Source organism: Equus caballus, unplaced genomic scaffold, assembly GCF_041296265.1.
Source record: "Equus caballus isolate H_3958 breed thoroughbred unplaced genomic scaffold, TB-T2T haplotype1-0000340, whole genome shotgun sequence".
NCBI classification, from domain to species: Eukaryota; Metazoa; Chordata; class Mammalia; order Perissodactyla; family Equidae; genus Equus; species Equus caballus.
Window position 1 is genome coordinate 133,032 of NW_027221872.1, and position 21,578 is coordinate 154,609.

The 21,578-nt window shown below is 46.6% G+C and overlaps 2 protein-coding genes across 51 annotated transcripts in view; one reads left to right on the forward strand and one right to left on the reverse strand.

The window, feature by feature from the left end:
* The window catches only part of LOC138922045 (ral guanine nucleotide dissociation stimulator-like), a 91,649-nt gene that overhangs the window by 24,980 nt on the left and 45,091 nt on the right, over window positions 1-21,578 (reverse strand). For 38 of the 50 annotated variants that reach the window (XM_070258831.1, XM_070258828.1, XM_070258844.1 and 35 more), the window contains 2 exons: window positions 8,228-8,383; window positions 6,855-6,980 (listed from right to left, as the gene is read on the reverse strand). The gene's annotated coding sequence lies outside the window, so the exon portion shown is untranslated. Of the gene's footprint in view, window positions 1-2,340; window positions 2,391-6,854; window positions 6,981-8,227; window positions 8,384-21,578 lie in introns of all 50 variants that reach the window. The other 12 variants (XM_070258861.1, XM_070258869.1, XM_070258867.1 and 9 more) reach the window with 1 other exon arrangement.
* Window positions 9,579-15,926, forward strand: LOC138922044 (spermatogenesis-associated protein 31D4-like). The gene is made up of 4 exons (XM_070258826.1): window positions 9,579-9,852; window positions 10,599-10,644; window positions 11,240-11,300; window positions 11,579-15,926. The coding sequence occupies exons 1-4, from the start codon at window positions 9,655-9,657 to the stop codon at window positions 14,865-14,867; spliced, it is 3,594 nt and encodes a 1,197-aa protein (XP_070114927.1). The 5' UTR covers window positions 9,579-9,654; the 3' UTR covers window positions 14,868-15,926.

The window sequence follows — 21,578 nt, forward strand, 5'->3', positions numbered from 1 at the left end:
TCTTTCTCAGCTTCCTAAAGAGCTGGAAGCAAGATGGTTTGTGTCCTGTCTCCCCTTGAGGGATGGAGGCGGTGCTTTGTGCCTTCCACCTCTAGAGCAATGTAGGGCACGGCTGAGAGCAAAGGGGCCTTTCTTCCATAGGTGCTTTCTGACACTCTCTCCTCCAGTGCACAAAAGCGGTTGGTTAAAAGCCTATTGTCTCTCTCCTCCTAAGCATGTGGATGCACAATCATTCGGGCCTCAGCCCCCTTGCTTAAGGAGAAGATGTAGGCATTTTGTCTGAGCTGGGTTGGCAAGATGGAAATGCCCCAAAAGCAGAAGTTCTAAAGCAATGAGTTAAGGGCTCCAAATAAACAGCATTTCAGGTGCCTTTGTATGAGATGTTCAAGGTACACTATAAGAACAGTGTGGAAAGTGAGTTCTTTCTCAGCTTCCTAAAGAGCTGGAAGCAAGATGGATTATTGCTCATCTCCCCTTGAGGGTTGGAGGCAGTGTTTTGTGCCTTGCAATTTTAGGGCAATGTAGGACTCTGCGGAGCAAACTTGGCCTGTCTTCCATAGCTGCTTTGTGAACACTCTCTCCACCCATGCACAAGGGCGGCATGAGAGGTTGCCAGTATGCTGTAAGAGCACTGTGGAAAGCGAGTTTTTCTTAACTTCCAAAGAGTGGTTGGTTAAAATCCTATTGTCTCTCTCCTCCTAAGCATGTGGAAGGGCAACCATTCGTGCCTCAGCCGAATGATTCGGGCGGGACTTGTGTGACCCACCTGCCTTAAATGCTGGAACCAACTGTTGGACACTTCAGAAGCATCATCTGGAAACGGTGGAACCACCCACCGCAGATGTGAGAATCAGGTCCAAAACGTGCCAGAAGCACCTGCAGGACACACCAGAACCATCTGACTCAAACGCCAAAATCACCTGCCGGATACACAAGAACCACTTGATGGACACTCCAGAATCACATGACGGGCATGAAAGAACCATCTCTCAGAGTGCCAGAACCATGTGCTGGAAATGCCGGAACCACATCACTGACAGACATGAAATACCTGCTGGACACGCCTGAACCACCTGCTTCACTCGCCGGAACCACCTTCTGGACAAGCCAAAATCACCTGCCAGATACACTGGAACCAGGCCCCTTAGAAGCCGGAAAAAGCCAACAGACATGCCAGAAGCGCCTGCCGCACACGCTGGAACCACCATACAGACATGCCTGAATGACCCGCCATACACACCAGAAGCACCCACCAGACACGCCAGAACCACCTGGAACCACCCGCCGGACACACTGGAACCATGACACTGACACACCAGAACCACCTTGCAGACATGCCAGAAGCACCCAAAGGACATGCTGGAACCATCTTCCGAACGTACCAGAACCACATGCCAGACACACAGGAACCACCTGTCACACACTTCGCAACCACCTGTTGGATATGCCGAGACCATGTGCCAGATACACTGAAACCACCTCCCGAATACGCCAGAACCAGGTGCTGGCCATGCCACAAACACATGCCAGACAAGCTGGAACCACCAGCCTAACACGCCAGCACAACCTGCCGGACATGCCAAAATCACCTGCTGGATAAACCGGAACCAGGTCCTGGATACGCCAGAACCAATTTCCAGAAAAGGCCAGAGCAACCTGCCAGACAGCCTGGAATCCCCCGCCAGGCATGCGGGAACCAACTGTCAAACACGCCGGAACCAACACCTGGACACATTGAACGCACCAACCACACACGAAGGAATCAGGTTCCGGACACATGGTAGCCACCAGTCGGACACGCCGGAACCACCTTCAGAACATACTGGAACCATATGCCAGACACACAGGAACTACCTGCCAGACACCACGGAACCAATGGTCAGATACGATGGAACCAGGCGCCCAGTACGCTGAAGCCACCTGCTGAACACGCCCAAACACTGTGCTGGACATGCCAGATCCATATGATGGATACACCAGAATCAGGTCCAGCACAGGCCAGAACCAGGTTCCAGAAACAGCTGAAACAGCGGCTGGACACACCTGAACCACCTGTTAGACCAGCCTGAACCACTAGATGGAGAATCCTGAACCACATGCCAGGCACACTGTAACCAGGTGCCCGACACGCCTGAACCACCTTCTGGACACGTCTGAACCACCTACAAGTCTTGTGAGAACCACCTGCCGGATACACCAGATACAGGTGTCGCACACACCGGAACCAGGTGACGGACATGACTGACCACCTGCAAGACATGCCAGAACCAGACATGCCAGATGGGGAAGAGGTGATTTTGGGGGAGAGGAGCTTTGTAGATTTCTCACTCGGGCACTTACCTGTTTTGTTCTCCATCCAGGTTTTTTCTGGGAGCAAGTTCTTGAGAAACCTATAATGAAAAGTATGAGCTATCTACATAGGGAGAACTCAGACTTCGTTCAGCAATTCCCTGGGCATCTGGAGACTCGATAGAATACTTTTTTCTTTTTCCATTGCCAACACCCATGCCCATTCAGGCCTATGTGAGTTTTTACAATGCTCCTCCAACTGGTCTCCAAGCCTCCAGCGTGCCTCATTTCTCTTCATCGTAGAGGACAATAGCAGATCAATGTTTCTGAGGCATGGCTCCACCAGTGCCCTCTCTGATGCGGAAACCTTCCTCTCACTGCCTACCTGATAGACTCCAACTCTCTGCCTTAGCACTCAAGGGCCCCTCCGCCTTTCATGTATCCCACAGTCCTGCCAAACCGAACAGTACCCACTACCCAAAAACACACATTGCATTCTTCTCTTTCACCTCTGCCTGATCAGATGATGGACTTGAAACAAAGCCATCATTTGCTAGTTAAGTGACTTTTGCACAGGTCATTTCACCTCCCTGACCCTCAGTTTCTGCATATATAAGTGATGAATAGTAAGATTCACCTCATATTGCTCTTATAAAGAATTAAAATTGACTTAGAGAGCATATGCAAAAACAGCTGGCTCCCTGCCTGACATGCTGCAGTCACCAATAATTATTCGGATCTAAATATTGGCTCATGCCATGCCCTGCTTCTTTTCCTATTAAAACCTTATCCTTCAAAAATCGGTGTGTACCCTTTCTTGAAAACTAGCCCAAGGTGTAAACTGAAGTTCATTTTCCTAAGCTGCTCAGTAACATTTATAACGCAAAGTCTAATGCGTTAGATCGGTTTTTTTTTTAAGCAAAAGAAGCTAACTCTGGCTAACTTCAGTTTTCTTACTGAAGAAATTGACTAGAAGGATTTACGGTAACTCACATAACTGAAGGGAATTTTTGAAAAAATCAACAAACAAAAAGCAAAAATAAGCTTTGGAAGACACAATAGAGCACAGTGTATAGTTATTATTACTGCCGTTCATCAAATATTGTCGGCTCTTCTCTGGCACACAGAAGGGATGTATCTTCTTGGCCCCTTAAAGTCAAATGTGACTTTGTGAGCCTTTGGCAAATGAAACTTGAGCAAAAATGAGGCTGTCTCTTCCAGACAAACCTTTGGCAAACAGTAGGAGTGTGTTTTTCCTGCCTGGCAGTTGTGCAAGAAGTTGGATCGAGCATCTTTTAGCTGCCATCTACTCAATCCTCCAGACTGAGCAAGGATAATACAGAGCCAGCCTCTGATGACATGGAGCATGTTCGAGAAATAAACCTTGGTTATTTTTAGCTGAGACTTAGGAGTTTGTTGTGAATACAGCACAACATGGACTATCTGACTGATGAAAACATATGTAGGGGAGGAAGACATTTCCTCTTCCCAAATGTGGGTTCGTCTGGCTGGAGAACGAATTAAATTCACATGAGACAGAAAAGCAAGAGAAAATTAAACAAAGCTTTATGAGGAACCGTGGCCTGGTGCCTTTCTTCCTGAAGGGCACCAAAGAAGTGGGGTGCACATAGTGGTTATATACCGCCAAATGGGGTGTTTTACATGTGATTGAAATGTCCCTCCCACAATAGTCACAAGATTGCCCTGTCGGCACTTGATGGACACAGCAGGTAGTGGGTCTTCTATCTCAGTGGGCATAGCAGGACTCAAGTCGATTGTCTGGAGCTGGGCGGTCACAGGTGAGCTCAGCAATCAGTTCCTAGCCTAAGGAAAGATGCTTAATCCTTAAGAAATGCCAACGTTGGGAGGGGGAGGAAAGTCAGTTACAGGAGGTTACCAGACTAGCACAATAAAATGCAGATTTAAGTCCTTGCCTTTGGTATTGATTAAGAGTTTTTAGAGAGAAGGTCATCTCCTTTCTTCTTCCTGGTACAGAGAGGGAGGCAACTTTTACAGATAGAGATTTACCTTACAAATGTAAATGTGCCCTAACAAAGGGCAAGTTCCATTCCTCCTTCCCTGTCCCAGTTTATCAAAAGCAATCAGCCTCAAATAATCCTGATGCCAAAGAGACATATCTTGGGGTGGCCATTTCCAGGTCCCCACACATACATATTACCAATTTCCTGTGCTGTTGACCAAAATGACTTCAGTGAGCCAATATTAGAATTCCTTTTCACAAAGGTGGATAAGTGACAGATTAGAAGTCTACACTGTCCCAGGAGTGTAGACAGATACCATGCTTATATATAGCAAAAATATTTCCTCATTTTGTCCTTTACCTGTCAATAAAAAAGTATATCTATAGAAATCTGGAGGTAAAGCTCCAGACAAAACCAACATGGTGACAAGGAGGAACATTACATACTTGTAAAAGGAGCGACAGATGAGAAAATAATAATAATGGCTGGGAACCTATACAACCTTGCATTGAAAGGGATCTCATATGGAACTCAGGAAATATTTATAGCTGAAAGCACTACATGGCAAAATCTGGTGGATGGAATTAAACAATACTTAGAAGAAAGATACCTTCAACATATGTATCTAAAAAGAAAAATTAGAAACCAATGAGCTACTTGTTCAAGAAGCTAGACAAAGAGCAAGACAGTAAAGTCAGGAAGAAAGGAAATGCGGAAGAGAAACGCCAAATCTTTGTTTCTATTTATTTGCTCTTTATTTATTGCTATGGACTGAATTCTCTCTCCCCACCATTCATATATGGAAGCCCTGACCCCCCCTTGTGACCATGTCCAGACACAAGGTCTTTAGGAAGTAATTATGGTGAAAATGAAGTCATAACGGTGGAACCTAAATGAGATAGGACTGTGGCCTCATCAGAAGTGGAAGAGATCTCTCTTTCTGTTTCTTCACACGCATACACACACCCCGCCATCTGAGGACTCAGTGAGAAGGGGACCTTATGCAAGCTGAGGAGAGAGCCCTCGCCAGAACCTGACCATGCTGGCATCCTGAGCTCAGGCTTCCAGCCCCCAGAATGGTGAGAAAATAAATTTCTGTTGTTTAAGTCACCCACGCTATGGCATTTTGTTATGGGAACCCAAGCTAAGACGCTTATCTTTCACAGTTTGTTCCTAGGTTCTGGTACCAATTCCAATGTGTGTGGGGTTGTGGGTCAGGGGAGTCCCCCCCACCAACAAGCAATTCTTGGGACACCAGCTGGGTGTCCTACAATTCAACTCGATTCTGACACTATGCACCCAGAGACAGCATCACATCCCACAGGTTAAGGGTTCAGTCCCCAAGACTGCCCCCACTGCAGGTGCCAAGAGCAAGTCTAGGTTGTCGCCTATGCTTCTGAGCAACTGGCTGTCAGTAGGAGGTTCTCAAGACTCTCTACTCCGGTTTGACGAATTTGCTAGGGTGGCTCCCAGAACTCAGAGAAACCTTTTACTTACTAGATTACCTGTTTATTAGAAAAGGATATGACTCGGGAATAGCTCGATGGAACAGACGCATAGGGCAAGACATGGGGAAAGGGCACTGAGCTTCCACGTCCTCTCCAGGTAACCACTCTCCCAGAACCTGCACATGGTCACCAACCTGGATGCTCTTGGAAATCTGTCCTTTTGGGTTTTTATGCATAAGCCGTTTATTTATTCTCTTACCCTCAGCTGCTGTTTTTCCTTCCCCATTTATAGCCCAAAGCCAATCAAAGAAGGACATGTGCAGTGTGATGCTGTTCCTGTACATTTTTTAAGTGCATAACAATGTAAGAATTTGTTAACGGAGACATACACATGTATATCTTGACTATGCATAAAAATGTAATCTGTTGTTAATGGAGCCATGCACATGGATATTCTTGGAATCATAAAGAATGTAATTAATTTTAGGATATTGATACCTATGATGAGGGAGGGAGGAGAACGGGATGGAAATGTGAATTTTAGGTGTGACGGCAACATTTTGCTTCTTAAAAACAGAGATATCGTTGTGGGCTGAATCATGTCCCTGAAAATTCATATGTTGAAGTCCTAACTCCAGGACCTCAAAATAGGGCTGTATTTGGAGAGAGGGCCTCTAAAGAGGTAATTAAGGTAAAGTGAGGTCACATGGGTAGGCTCCAATCCAATGTGACTGATAGTCACGTAAGAAGAGAAGATTAGAACTCAGACACACACAGAGGGAAGACCGTGTGAGGACACAGGGAGAAGCGGCCGGGGAGAGAGGCCTCAGAAGAGACTATACCGGCCAATGCCTTGATCTTGAACTTCAGCCTCCAGAACCGTGAGAAAATAAATTTCTATTGTTTAAGCCATCCTACGTGTGGTATTTTCTCATGGCAGCCCCAGCAAATGAATGCAACATCGGAAGCAAATAGGGCAGAATTTAACGTCTATTCTTTCTGGGTATTGGGGCCGGAGATAGAGGCCATACTATGTACTCTTCTGCATATTTGAAATATTTCCATAATAGTTAAGAAAATAACAAGCAGATCCCGAAAAAGAATAACCAGAGAGTAGAAATTTATGTGTGATTACCTTACAGGCCAAGGTGGGTTTCGTGTTGGGCAGGTGGTTCTCTTCCACAGGGTGTGTCAGTCACCCATGAATTCCCGTCTCTTGGCTCTGCCATTCCTGACGCCTGTATCATTGTCTGCAACCAATCTGCACAAGGAGAAAGAAGAAACACGGAGAAGACACACCTGCTTTCAAAAGTTCCAACCTGGAAATGGCACACACCACTTCTACTCCCATTGCATTGGCTGAAACATAGTCACATGCCACACCTCACTGCAAGTTGCTGGGTGACTGCCTTCCTGGGCACCCAGGACAAGGATGTGGACAAACAGCCAGTAGTCCCACCCACAATGTCATCAGGTTGACCCTGGTCTTCATGCTGCTGCTCAGTCTACAGCGTGTCTGCCAGGTCTATGGTTAGGGTTTAGATATTTTACAAAGGCGCGGGGTTGGGGGTCATGGTTTGGGACTTCAAAGAGGAGGAAGCCAATTCACAAGGAGACAGAAAACCAAATGTTTGCTGGGCCATCTCTAAACAAATGAGAGAGAACTTGTGTAAAATGGGCCCGGCTAGGTACCTTCTTCTCTACCACATCTAGAGTTCCCTACGTTGACAGCTCCTTCCTGGAACAGGCCTTCTGTCTTAAATTCTTTTAAGCAGTTAGGGGCGAGGCCAAAGTTTCTTTTATATATAAATTTTATGTGTATATATGTAATTTATAGAACTAAATAAATGAATTTAAATATAGATACAATGGAGTATATATTCTATTATATATCAATATTAATATATATTATATATATATAGATAATCTCCTTGGTTCTCCAGAGAACCCTGACAAATACAGGAGGAGTTAATATTCTTTTATCGATGGCATTTACATTTAATCATTTGAAATTCTTAGTTATGACATTGTTATGGCTTGCAAGGAAGTGTCCTTTTCAGTGTTTCATTTAGAGGCCTCAAGATACCAATTTTAAAAAGTTTCCCATTTTATTTGTTTGGTTTGATAGGCTTTTTCCAATTGAGTGCACAGATAAACCAATTTAGGAATTTCAAAGGAGCTCCATTTAGGCCAGTGAAGCTTTAAATCACCCTGAGTAATCTGAGCCCAGTGGGACAAAAATCTACATGTAGAAGGTCTGTATTCTTTAAAGACAAAACCAGCAGGAGTCCCAGAGTGGGGCTGTTCTTTGGTGGTCCTCTTAGAAAATGGATTTCTCATTTGTATGAACTTACCAAAGGATCAAAGGCCCAAAAAAGGAGTGAAAGAAACAGAAGTTTCTAACAAAGCTGACAATGGAAGGATGGCCAGAACCACTATCAAAGGACGCCTACATAAAGAGTCTGGACCTCTACCAAAAATGGGAGGTCCAGGCCCAGGAGGACTTACCACCAGGAACCAGAGCCACCAGGAGGAGACGACAGAGCACAAAAGATTCTTTGCAGGCACCTTGCTTGTGTCTGTGAAGTGGCACCAGAATTGAAGGTCAGTAGCTAGGGATCCCACTTCTGTCACCATGTAAAGTCAGCAAATAAGAGGCATAAACTGCAAAAGAACCAAAAAGTTTATTTGGGGTCTCAAGAACTGCAATTCAGGAGATGTAGATTCGAGTAGAAGCTCAAATGTGCTCCTAGGAAGACAAAGGAGGCAGGGGTAGATAAAAGGAAAGGACACAGGCTTACAAAGGTCTACAGTGAACAGTTAATGACTGGTTCTGGCATGGGGTGAGCTGACTTGCCAGAACATAGTTGGTCCTAGGCAGACTGCCCCTTCTTGGAATGAGGAAACACTTCAAGATGTGACCTCTGCTGTCAGGTAAAGCTCAAAAGTTCAGTTAACATCTGGTGGTGGATGTGGTGTACAAGCATAAGCCCCACTTCCTTAATGGCCTCCCAGCTCCATTTTAGAAGCCTTGAAAATGGTACTCCATTTTGTCATTGTCATCCACCACAGTCACGCACCATGTAACAATATTAACGATGTTTCGGTCACTAATGGACCACATATATGACAGTGGTCCCATAGGGGTAGCACCACATAGCCTGGGTGTGTAGTAGGCTCTACCACTTAGGTTTGTGTAAGTACATTGTGTGATGTTCACACAACAGTGAAAGTGCCTAATGATGCATTTCTCAAAACATGTCCCTTTCATTAAGTGAGGTATGCCCGTACTGATTTTAGTCTTGTGAATGTTGAATAATGAATCATTCATTTCAATTATTTGAGCCAGCCCCACTGGCTGAAGACGGTAAAGGCTGACTGAAGCAAAAAACTAAAATTTGTTATTCAACATTCACAAAACCAAATGAGTAAAGAACTTTAAGTTCTATATCAGGGTTCATGTAAGGCAAAAACATTCTAAAGGAAAGATGGATTTGAGGACATATATGATTCTGAGTGTAAATGTCTGGGTACTAGAAAAAATTCCAGGGAGCATTTCAGACTTTCGAGGCAGTGGAATTGGTGAAACCAAAGTCAAGCTCTCCAAACAGTAAAGGGGGCCCAGGTAATATCTGGAGTACAGGTGGAACAGGCAGAAAATTCCATTAATGTAATTGTATGATATGATGAACGGACAGAGTTGGAAAATAGGATGGCAGGGTAGGGCAGAGGGACCTGGAGGGCCCAGGATGGATGGAGAGATCAGCTGGGCTGGTGGGGGGAAGGGGCCATGGGCACACCCTCTTCATGTCCCCTCCCCCACCCTCTGAAACCCTTTGTGACTCTTCAGTGCTCTGTGATGCAGGCCTGGGATTATAGGCAAGTGTGGACACTCTCAGAGCTCAGTTGCCTCAGGCAGCCTTGCGATTCAGAAAATGGAGTTCAGTCAATGGAATGTTCTCTCATTTCTGAATAGCCATATTGAGTTGTTTTTGAGCATCTGCTCAACATTCTTAGATAGTGACCACAACCTCACCATCGTGTGTGGGTTGTGGTTGCTTCTTCTGTTCCTGTGCTTCCTGGTGGGGATTCCATCTTTACCAACCTTCTGGAAAACCAAAATCTACCAAAAGGTAAGGATCCCTGGGCAAGCCACCAACAGGGATTTTTTATTGTTGTTTCCATTTCTAGTCCCACATTTTTAAATGAGTTGGTCCAGAGAGACTCCTAAGATGGCAAGTCTGAATAGAGGATAGAACATCATCCTTTTAGGGGACTAGGCCAGGCAGGACTAGGGGTTCAGCTGGGACTGTTTCCCATTTAAAACTCACAGACCATCTGGGTGTGGTGGAGGATTCCTGGATAAAATCCCATCACTGATTTCACGGCCCTGCATTAGGTTATTTAGAGAGTTTGGGATCTGTGTAGGAGAACACTGTTCCCAACACTGGATCATGAGTCACATTCCCATGTCGGGCGTCATTCGACCAAACCGTCCTTTGTATTGGGCAGATCAGGAGAGCAGGGCTGAGCCTCTGAGCAGACACTGGAGTGTGAGCTCTGTCCCAGGATACAGGGGCCCATCTGAGGAAGCACAGATGTGACTGTGGGCCTCAGAGTCTATGCCCGCCTTGAGCAGAGGACTTCTGACTGAGAACATCAAGTGTGGACTCTAGCCAAAAATCCTCCTTCGAGTTTTTCAAAGAAGGAAAAATTGAAAGTATCTTATCACCTTTAGAAATTCAGAAAGGGAAAGAACACAAAGTGCTAGTAATAAAAATAGAGAGTGACATTAATCTTGGATGAATATCTGAGTTTCCTAGAGAGAGGAGCAAGCCAACTAAGTCCTCGCTCCTCATTCTTTTCTTTTTGTTCTCAGCATCAGGGCAGAGCCAAGAGGAGAAGAAGAGGTGGAACATCAAGTGGTAAGGTTCCACCTATCCCACCTGAGCTCTCCAAGGGTGACCCTTCCTGTCCTCTCCATGAGGTCCCAGGTCCATGGTCTCTGAGGATGTCAGTCATTAGATAGAGTCCCTCTCAGAAGATAGAGGCCTCAGAGGAAAGGCTCATGGGAAGGTAGTCAGAACCCGAGACATTTCTCAGATTCCTGCTCTGCCCAGCTCTGGGCATGAAGCAGTGATGGGCCTGGACAATGGGTGTTGCCCAGTGGGTGGCCATGGGAGACGTCAAGAGTCAGAACTTCTGTCTCCTGACCTTGTGAAACTACGTTGACTTCCTGGATGATCAGACTCCTTGAGGTAACCATTGACCTATGTTCCTCACATGGTGGTTTTGAACATCCCATGGGATAATGTATGTGACAGTACTTTATAAATGAAGCAACAAACACATGTGAACCTTATTAATATTATCATTGACCGTTTGACCACATCTACTGATTCTTGGGGCTTTCAGAGTTAATAGCCCGTTAATATCCCAAGGGTCTCCCATAAAGGGACTCCTGTGTAACACCTACACTTCTACCTTTATTACATGTAATTCACTCTTCTGGTTTCCCAGGTTGGAGAAATTACCAGAGGGAAACAGAGGAGAAAAGGAGGCTAATTTCTATTCTGAAAAGGTGACTAGTCTTTTCTTTCCTGATCGCTCTTTAACATGTTCTCTGCAATTCCAGGGATTCAGTACAGCCTGCAGTAGTCATGGGAGGGGTTTGCCATAGGAACGGGTATGTGAATGAAGGCCTTGGTGTGAGGGCTGCTGAGTGTATGGTGAAGTCATAGACGTGGGGCATTGTGAAGGGGCAGCAGGCTTCAGGTGGCCCCTCCCCTGACAGGCCAGCAGGTCCTCCTTTCCTTGTTCTGGTCCTGGCTACAGTTTTCTACTTCCTGTCTCCCGCAGGCCCCTAGGCCGGCCTCTCGATACCACCCGCTTTCGTCAACTATTATGCCCAGACCCCTCCTGTGAGGTGTGTAATAGCACAACTGCTGAGATCAATCGGCTCCTGGAGGACCTGGAAGATGATACCGCCTCTGTGTCCTCTATGGCTTCCACAGCTTCTGGGACTGAGTCATCATTCACTCTGTCCTCCGCCTTCTCAGAAGTCCCTCCAGGAGACCTAACACCATCCCCTCCACCTGACCCTTCCCCACCGCACCCCTCCGTCCTCTCACCTAACCCAATGACACCCTTAGCTGACTTTCTTTCACCCTCACCACCGGGTCACTCTATGCCACCAGAGCCTTTTCCTCCCTTGGAGTCCAAATTCCCAGCAGACCGTCCCCCACCCCAACCCCTTGCCCTTCCCCCTCTCCCACCACATGACACCCAGGCAACGGGGCCTATTCTCCAACCAGAGGCCACTCTGTCTCTGAATACGATCTTCTCCCTTGACCGCACCCTTTCCCAAGATATTAACCCCTTACCAAATTTGTCCCAGATAATCAATCCCACTGATTCACTGGCTTGTCATCACACAGCACCAAGCCTGTCTGTCTCACCACCGACAGACCACCCTTTAACTGTGACTCAATCTAAATCGGTTTCCATCTTATTGAAGTCTGTTCCAGAGAACTCATCTCCAGATAGCCCTGGTGGGTTGTCCACTTATGTCCCAACAATCAGAGGCACTGACCATTCAAGCCTGTCAATTTCAGAATTATCCTGGTGGCAAGCTTGTGCCAAAGGCTTGTTCTTAGCACCTTCCACCTTGGCACCATGTGATTTTAATCAAGAGTTTCTTGCCCTCCATTCTTCAGAGTCCTCTCTGGAGAGACACCCTACAGCTAACCTTATAGAGCCTGGTAACCTCTCATTTCTTAGCCCTCATGTCCTGGCACTCCTGGAGAGACAAGTCCGAAAGAGGAGTGATTTCCTGATGTGGAAGGAAAAGGAGAAGGAGAAGGGTTCTTTTCCAAAAAAACTTAGGCCAGGCCACCAACTAAATCCTTCGGGGAAAATGTCAGAGTCAAATGCTGATGAGTGTGACTCAGCATTCTCCCTTCCTTTTTGGAGCAGTGCAGGGAAACCAAAGGAGCTGCACATGCATGAGCAGCCCCCATATCCTAAAATCTTGGAGGACCATTTACAGGAAAAATGTATGCAGCTCTTCTGGGGTCTCCCATCTCTGCACAGCGAGTCCTTGCCCTCTGCTATCCGTGACTCAAGTGACTGCACCACAATCTTCCTTTTCAATACCATCTCAAATGCCTCCACGGGCCAAGAATCCCCAGTACCTCTCCATCGCCCACCTCCATCCTTGCCTGAGATCCAGCCCCAACCCTTGCCTCAAACCCTGCCCCAATCCCAGCCCCTACCTCTCACTCAGGTCAAGTCCCAGGCCCACCTTAAATCCCCACTCCCAATCCTACCATCTGGTCCTCTACCCCAGATAAGGATCTGTGGAGTGTGTCACCATAGACCCCAGGATGAATCAGAGTCTCTCACCTCATCTGAAATTCAACAACTGGAATGGAAAGTGTTGCAGAAGCAACAGGAAAGTTTGTGGGGTTCCCCCTCTGTAGTCCAAAGATCTCAGGAAGAATTTTGTTCTTCAGCTCCCAACTTTCCTTACCATCAGGCCTCCCAGGCCCATGCCTCCATCTCCACCCTTCCCGTAGAGTTTCCTCTCAGTGATGAGCTGAGGAAGAAACTGGAACATCACCTTCGAAAGAGGCTCATCCAACACCGGTGGGGCCTGCCCCGCAGGATCTGTGAGTGTCTGTCACTGATGATGCCTCCAAGAGATTTCTCAGAGATAGCTAAGTCAGAGAGCAATCGTGGACTCTCACGGATCTCGGTGAACAAAGATCTAAATGTTGGATTGAGCCAATCCAAAAGCTTCCATGAGAGGGGTTCAGAACTGCTTGAGGTAGAGAAGGAGATGGGGAAGGATCAGGGACATAGCCCAGAGAACGGCCCAAAAGCTCATCTGTTGAGTGACCCAGAGAGCTCTTCAGATAAGGATCCGGCATATGACTCTGAGAAAGACCTAAATAGTCACGTGGCAAGTCTGTCAGGGAAAAATTCAAGGGCCTTGGAGGAAAGTCTAGATCAGAAACAACTTGAAAATGTCCTGAAAGCACATTTGAGCAAGAAGTTTGAGGAAATCAGTGAGGCTCGGCTCCCTGGGACGGTGCGCAGTTCATGGCATGCCAGCAAGCAGACATTGCTGCTTTCTGACAAATCCCGCACCCAAATAACACAGAGGAGTTTGCCACCTTCAGTGGGTGGGGACTCCTCCATGAATACCTTCCAGGAGCTTTGCTTCATTGATTCCAGCGCACAACAGATGATGGAAACCCATATTAAAAGCTTTCGTATGAGAATGGAGTGGGGCCTTCCCTGCAGGGTCCTTGAATCCATACAGGCGTTTAAATTGGAAGATGCTGCATCCCAGTCCTTGACCTATTTCTACTGTCCCCCCTCAAATAACCCAACTTTGGAAGTGGACTCCAAATCCGAGGGCTTCGAGCCCCATAGAGGAAGCTCTAAATCTGTTCTTCAAGAAAAAGCGGAAACAACAAATTCAGCCCTGGTCCTGGATCGTCTTTGCCCTGCTACTTCACCTATGGGCAGGCAAGGACAAGGGGTGCCGAGGCAATCACCCTCTGGTATCAACCAAGAGATTGCAGAGGTTGTTCAGAGGAGTAAGGGTGCCAGGCAGACTCATCTGCCTGTCACATGTGGCATCACAGGCAAAGCGAGTCAGAAATTTACTCAGCTAGGCAACAGATGCCCCCCAGAGCTGCCTGCAAGGCAAGCTGGTGCCAAACATGAGACAAAGGATGAGAGAGTGAGTCCCAGTGATAGAAGAGAAGGGCGACAGGACAAAAAGATGAAGTCGGAACCCTTTTCCGTGCACAGCACGGCCAGGGACATATTCAGGGCCAAGGAGCTCAACGCTCTGCAGTCAAAAACTGGTAATGTGTTGACAACCAGCAAGCCAGGAAGCTCCCAAAGGATACGTGAGAATCACAGTAAAATAGAAATTATTGGGACCATTGAAAGCCCTGCACCAAAAAGACAAGTTCCCCAAGACCCGAAGTCATCGGATCTTAAGGAACATCTGTTTAGGGAATTAAAGTCGAAACTAGAGAAGAGGAATCAGAGCCAGGTCCAAGGCCAACACACTGACAGGTCCCCTGCCTCAGAGAGCTTGACTTGCAAGGCCTCACTGACTCATGCCTGAGGTGTCTCCAGTGGGGACATGGGAGCTTCCCAGGTGCTGCATGTCCATCTGGAGGACACTGGGATCAGCAGGCAGCAGCGGCAGGAGCCTTGGATCCCTAAGAAAGACCGAAAGAGGTACGAGGATAAGAAATTCCCACCAGCTACAATGAGAGTGAGCCCCCCGGGCACCAACAAAGAAGAGCTTGGTGGAGGGGATGCAGGGTTGGGGACATCCCAACCTACAAGAAAGAGTTTCCCTACTCAGATCACAGCATCAGAGGAGACGCGTGGGAGCAAGTCTTCCCAGACCTCATCACAGAAGGCACAGCCTCCTCCTGAAAGTCTGTTCAGAAAAAAGATGAACCACATTTTTCAATGGCTTCGTCCTGGGACAAAAGGCAAAAACCAAGAACATCCCCAGGAAAAGGGCAGCCCCATATCATCTGCACAGAGCAGAGGCCTGGTTAAAGGGAGAGCTGCCGTTACTGGGACCACCACGGCTCAGAAGACCAGGACGGTCCCTGGGAAGTTCCCAGTGGAGAAACTGGGGCAGCAGTGTGCAGCAGAGGTCACCCGCCCTCAAGAGCCCCTTCCTTCCCTGAGGAAGTTTGTGAAAACTGACCAGAAGGCAGAAGAGCAGGCCCAGGCAGAGCCCGTCCAGGGGCATCCTTCCAACTACAGGGCTCCCTCCTGTAAAGTGCCAAGCACCAAGTCCTGCCACCAAGAAGTTGTCTTTGCTGGCCAGAATTATCCTACATGTTCTAGACGGATCAGAGACCAGAACAGACACCCTCAGAAAGTCATGGCGTTTAAAGATCAGCTATTGGATCAGAAGCGTCCCTTATCTGTGCCCCGCAGGGAGCATGTGCCCCATCCGAGCTCCACCTGCAGGCATCAAGCCGGCCCAGGGGCCTCCAGCTGTTCTCACCACTGCTAAAGGCACTATGTTTAGGGATCTGTCTCTATGTCAACAGAAAACGCTTTTCCAGCGTTTCGAGAGCGGAAAATTTCCCACCGCAAAATATTTCCTTCTTGTGGAGAATATTAATTCTCCCCAATAAATGATTCTCTAATAATAGTGATGTCTTTTCTGTGTCCTGTGTTGGGGGCATGGGTTTCAGGTAACTCAGGGCTTGTGCTTAGGGAAAAGGAGGAGTGAGTTCAGCTCTTACTGATTGCTTCCTCTGGCTTCTAAAAGGTCACCAGTGCTCTGGAGCTCTTGTTGACAAAGAGATATCACGTGCCCCCAAAAGCCCATTTCCTCCCTGTTGAAGTTTGAGGAGGTGGGCTCTGCCTCCTGCCTCTTCGCTTAGCCTTAACGAAAGTGTAGAGCAGCCCACACCTTCCGCTCACTGAATGTTTTACATCCTTCAGAGAGTAGGGAAGACAGGTGTTCTCTATCCGAAGAGGGTCAAGAATAGGTATGCAATTCATAAAACAACAATGAAGAAAAAACAGTGGCTTCATCATGATTTAGAGGTCAGTGACCAGAGGACCCCACAGGTGGGTGAACCCTGAATGGGATTTGGGGGGTGGGGGAGGGTATTGCTGCAGTGGATCCTGGGCTGGTGGGGGAGGGGCTAGGAACAGCACAGACGCGCCTTAAGAATCTGTCATGCGAGTCATATTAATGTGTTAGGGAAGAATACTTTAAACTTTACATTGAGGTTTCCCTACTGGAAAGGCACCTGGGGGAAGTGGTTCCCCTCTAGGTATTTCTTCAGACTGCCAAATGATATTTTGTTGCAGAGCAAAAGCATCACTCAGCTGCCAGTAGTAACAATGTTGACCAGGTAGCCACCTACCTCCCAGGATAAAATAAAGCTGAGAGTAAGGAAAAGATGACTTGGAGTAAGCGAGGAGGGAAGAAAAAATGAAGAGGGGAAAGAAGGACCTTGCTGGTAGAACAAAGCTTTATGCCTCATCATCCATATGGTGACCCTGTCCTGTTCCCCCCCGCCCCCTCCTCAATCTGATCCAGGCATCACCACCTTGAGGCTGATCCAGGCACTGCACAGCACACTGATGCCTTATTCCAAAAAGGCACTGGGCTGTTCTTTGAATACTAAACAATATCTGCAGGGAGGTCGTCAGGCATGGCATCCCCCTCTTTGGGGAAGGTGATCTTGCTGCCTTCCTTCCATCTATGCTTAATAGGAATATACAAGATCTTGCCCTTAGTGTGTACAGTTCACCTATCGGGATGGAAGTGCCGCCTCTGATATTCACGGCCTTGGTGGAGCCATGGCTGGTCTCCCCCAGAACACCTGCAGCTCATGAACCAGAGGTGAGTCCCAGACTGTGCACCAGGTTACAGATATATGGGGGTCTCACCATGGACTACACACATACCCACCCTTACAATAGGGGTTTGGAGGAAAGGCAACTCCACTTAGACAGACTGGGACTCAAAAATTGGCTGAGTGTCAACTGGGGCAAAATTCAAAAAGCATTATGATGGTGAGCATTAAATACATTAAGTTGTAGACGTCTAAGTAAAATAAAGATGGCTACAAGGGTGGAAAAATAAAATACCAATTTTGTTTTCTAAAAACAACATGATTTTAAAAATGGAAGGGAGGAGAAAAAGGGAAAAATAGAATAAAATGATTGTTCTATAAGTAATAAGAGGGGGTCAAGATATAGGTGACAAACGAAATAAGACTCCGAGTAAGGGAAAGGAATTTGAGGACATTAGAAAAGATACAAGTATAATGGTAACTATTGTAACAAAACCAAACACGCACGCTCGCACACACACACACACACACACACACACACACTACACAAATGGGGTGAGTATCCCAGAGGGCACTGGAGGTAGTTTTCCCAGAAAGGCTTGTGAATGCTAGGTGTTAAAACGAAAACCAAAAACAAAACCGGTGTCCACTACAGCCTCTCTCACTCCACACTTGTATCTTCTTGTCCAGAGTTATGCCATTGAACCCACAATGTCTGAAACTTGAGGTCAAAGAAAGAATGCAGATTCTGTGGAGGTCCTGGGAGGGGGATGGGGCCCAGGGCGGGAGACTTGAAGAGGTGAGGAGGCCATGGAGGGCTCTACCATCGATGTGGATAGACCAGCCAAAGACCAGCCTCTCAGTTTCTACATCATCTCATCTTAGGGTCCTTTACTTCCATTCCAGTGTAGTTACTGCCACACTCCAGAGCTTATCACCAGGAACACTTCAGCCATCCAGATTATTACAGTCGGACATTCCACCCCTTGGCCTCGTCTCTCATTCTTCTGATTCATATGCCCCTTGTTAACTTTTCAACTCCAGGCCCTTCATTTTTCCACTTACTCCTTGTCTGTCGGTCAAGCTCTTGTTTACATTTCCTCCCTCTCCGGGGTAGACTCGATGGTCTGTCAGCTAACCAACATTTAAAAAGCTCCGCTACTAATGGGCCCCATCCAATCCCTTTTAATCCTTCCTGTCTGGCAAAATCCCATCTCTCTGCCTTTCCCAGAAATGCCTTCCTATAACTAATTGATCACTATTGGATTAAATCTCACAATGGAGTCTACCGATGCCACAGTAAATTCAGCCCCAGTACTAGCTGGAAATCACTCACTCATTCCACAAAGAATTATCCCATGCTTACTAACATGAGAACAAGACAAATGGAGCTTAGGTCGCTGTTTCCTTATTCCATTCTCTCTCCAGGGACACTCAAACGTATTTCAAATCTCCTCCACTTTCCTCAAATTTAGGCTGTCTCCATTTGCTCAGTAGATGTGCTGGACCACTGATCACAGAGGAACTAGAAGTCATGAGACAGGAACTTTCCGTCAATAAACCTTCACAAAAACCTTTTCCCGTTCCTCCTTTCCTTCTTTCCTGTTATATGAAAAGAGGTTTCCTTCCTAACCTCAATGATTACACTTCCTGAAATGTCCTTATTGAGAGAGCTAAACCCTCGTCTTGACGGACTGAGCCCCCTTGCCAGGTATCCTCTCGTCCCCTCCCTCTCTTTAGGAGGCACTCAGCTTCTTTCATTATTTTAAGCTTCTATTACAGAAATGTTTAAACAAGCACGAGAGCAGTGGAACTTCCCATGTACCCCTACCCCACTTTCACAGTCATCATCTGGCACGTGTGATACGGCCCGTCTCCTACACTACGGTTAAGGGGCAAAAGCCCATGGGAACATCCTGACATCCGTCTCTCAGGTGTATGCTTTGTGCCCATGTCACAGCTCTCACGTTTCTTTGACATTTACTACCTGTGGAGCTCACTGACCCAAAACAGATGGACAGAGCCATGGGGAGGAAATGCACTGAGCTTCAGATGCTCTGGCCATCAGTTCTGCTCAGCCCTGTAGTCAAGCCTGAGAAGTCACTGAGTTAACTCCTCCCTCCACCCCACGCAGAAAGGAATCTTCCTAAGCAAATGCAGTGCACGGTGTTGCAGTCCCTCAGTCACACAGTGACTGCAGCACGTAGAGAGCACAGAAGGAGAAAACTGTACATGTGATAAGGACTTCACATCACCATGCAAGTGTTTTCAAAGATTTAGAAGAAAGTTTCTTTCCTGTAATACATTTAAAACGAGCTACTGTATGATGAGTTAAACACAGGAGATCAAACACTTTTTTATCTCCTCTCCTTCCCCAAAAGTAAAATATTACATGAAAAGATGCTCCACATCATTAGTCACCAGGGAAATGCAAATCAAAACCACTGTGAGATAGCACTTCACACACAGGATGGCTAGAATCAAAAAGTTAGATAATAGCAAGTGTTAGAAGGCCGAGAAACTGAAACCCTTCTATGCTGCTGGTGGGTATGAAAAATGGGGCAGCTGTTTTGGAAAACCGTCTGGCAGTTCCTCAAAAGTTAAACACAGAATTACCATATTACCTAGAAATTCCACTTCTAGCTATACACTCAAGAGAAATGAAAACATATGTCCACACAAGAACTTGTACACAAATGTCCATAGCAGTATTATTCATAACGGTCAAAAGACGGAAACAACCTAAACGTCCATCAACTGACGAATGGGTAAATAAATTATGGTATATCCACACAACGTAATATTTTTTGGCAATAAAAACTACTGATACATGCTACAATATGCACAAACCCTGACAACATTATGCAGAAGTGAAAGAGGCCAGTCACAAATAACCTCATATGATTCCATTCATACGAAATGTCCAGAACAGGGAAATCTAGAGAGAGAGGAAGACTAGTGGTTGCTTAGGGCTGGGGGGATGAGAGGACAGGGGCATGACAGCTAAAGGTTATGAAGTTTCTTTTTGAAGTCATGAAAATGCTTTAAAATTGACTGTGGTGATGGTCACCCATCTGTGAATATACTAAAAATCATGGAATTATACACTTTAAATGGGTAAGTTGTATAGTATGTGAACTATATTTCAATAAAGCTGCCAAAACAAGTAAAGGATTTAAAAAGAATAAGGCCCTTGAGGATGACAAGAAGGGGAGAAGATATGACAAAAGATGTCAACACATTTTTTGAAGACGGAAATCCGGTGCAGGAGTGGTAACTGACTAGCAGAGCAGAGGAAGTGCCGGCAAACCAACTCACACCACAAAACCCCAGAAGACGGACGACCCGGTGGCACCAGATAAGGAAGAAATTAAGGGTTTCATGCTGTACACATGTTGAATATTTTGTTCTTTCCTTTGGTTCTTGTTTTATATTATGTATAATTTTTTTAAAAAAAAATTTGGGGGGGATGCTCTTTTCCAGTATTTTGCGAAACCCTGTTGAAATGTTAGCACACTTTAAATGTGCAAAGAGGATCCAGGGTTTCTTGCCTGGGACAGAACCTGCGACAACTGTTTTAAAGTCACCATTGCACACTTCTGGGGTCTGGGTAGGCTAGCGATGGCAGGTGCGGGAATAAAGGCCAGAAATTTCAAAGGTTAGGCAAAATTTGGGACAACAGCCAACAGTCCATTTTTAAAATGTATTTATTTAAAGATAAACTTGTGGAAAAGTTGGATGGATGGTAAACAACCTTCCCCCCCCTTATCCAGGTGTACCCATTAGTATTTTGACCCATTTTCGATATCTCTCCATTTTGTCTCTGTCTCCGCTCCCTCCCTCCCCTTTCTCTCTATATCAGCACACACACACACACACACACACACACACACACACACGGATGTCCATGAATGTGCCATGTCCGCGCCCGGGATCCAAACCGGCGAAATGCTGGGCCACCAAAGCGGAGTGTGCAAACTTAACCACTCGACCACGGGGGCGGCCCCACCTGAAACTATTGTTGGTGGAGCTTATCTTGCTCAGACTTTAAAGGATGACTTTACAATCATGAGTCCTGGGGACCTTAGGGGCAGTCAGGACCAGACTTGCTATAAAAAAAACAATGCCAGAGAAGCAAAGATACATAGAGGGATTTGTCTGAACAGAGACCTCCTGCAGTCGAGGGAGGGTACATGAGAGGGGTGGGCTTGAAGTGTACCTTCCTTTTGGGTAGAGACGATGGTGAAGCTGTGGATGAGGGAGAAGACAGGGAAAGAAAGGAGCTGTCATTACTGGTAAACCCTCTCACATGGGAGGGAAAGGATTGGGTGTCTGCGGCCAAGATAGATTCATCAGACTCAGCGAGGGAATGCGGGCAGGCAAAGGGAGGACATGACACAGGGCTTCATTCCAGCAGTTTAGCACTAAACAATGAAGCTGTAAAAGTTATACCTATTAAATGACTAGCTAGCGTGGGGAGAGATGAAATA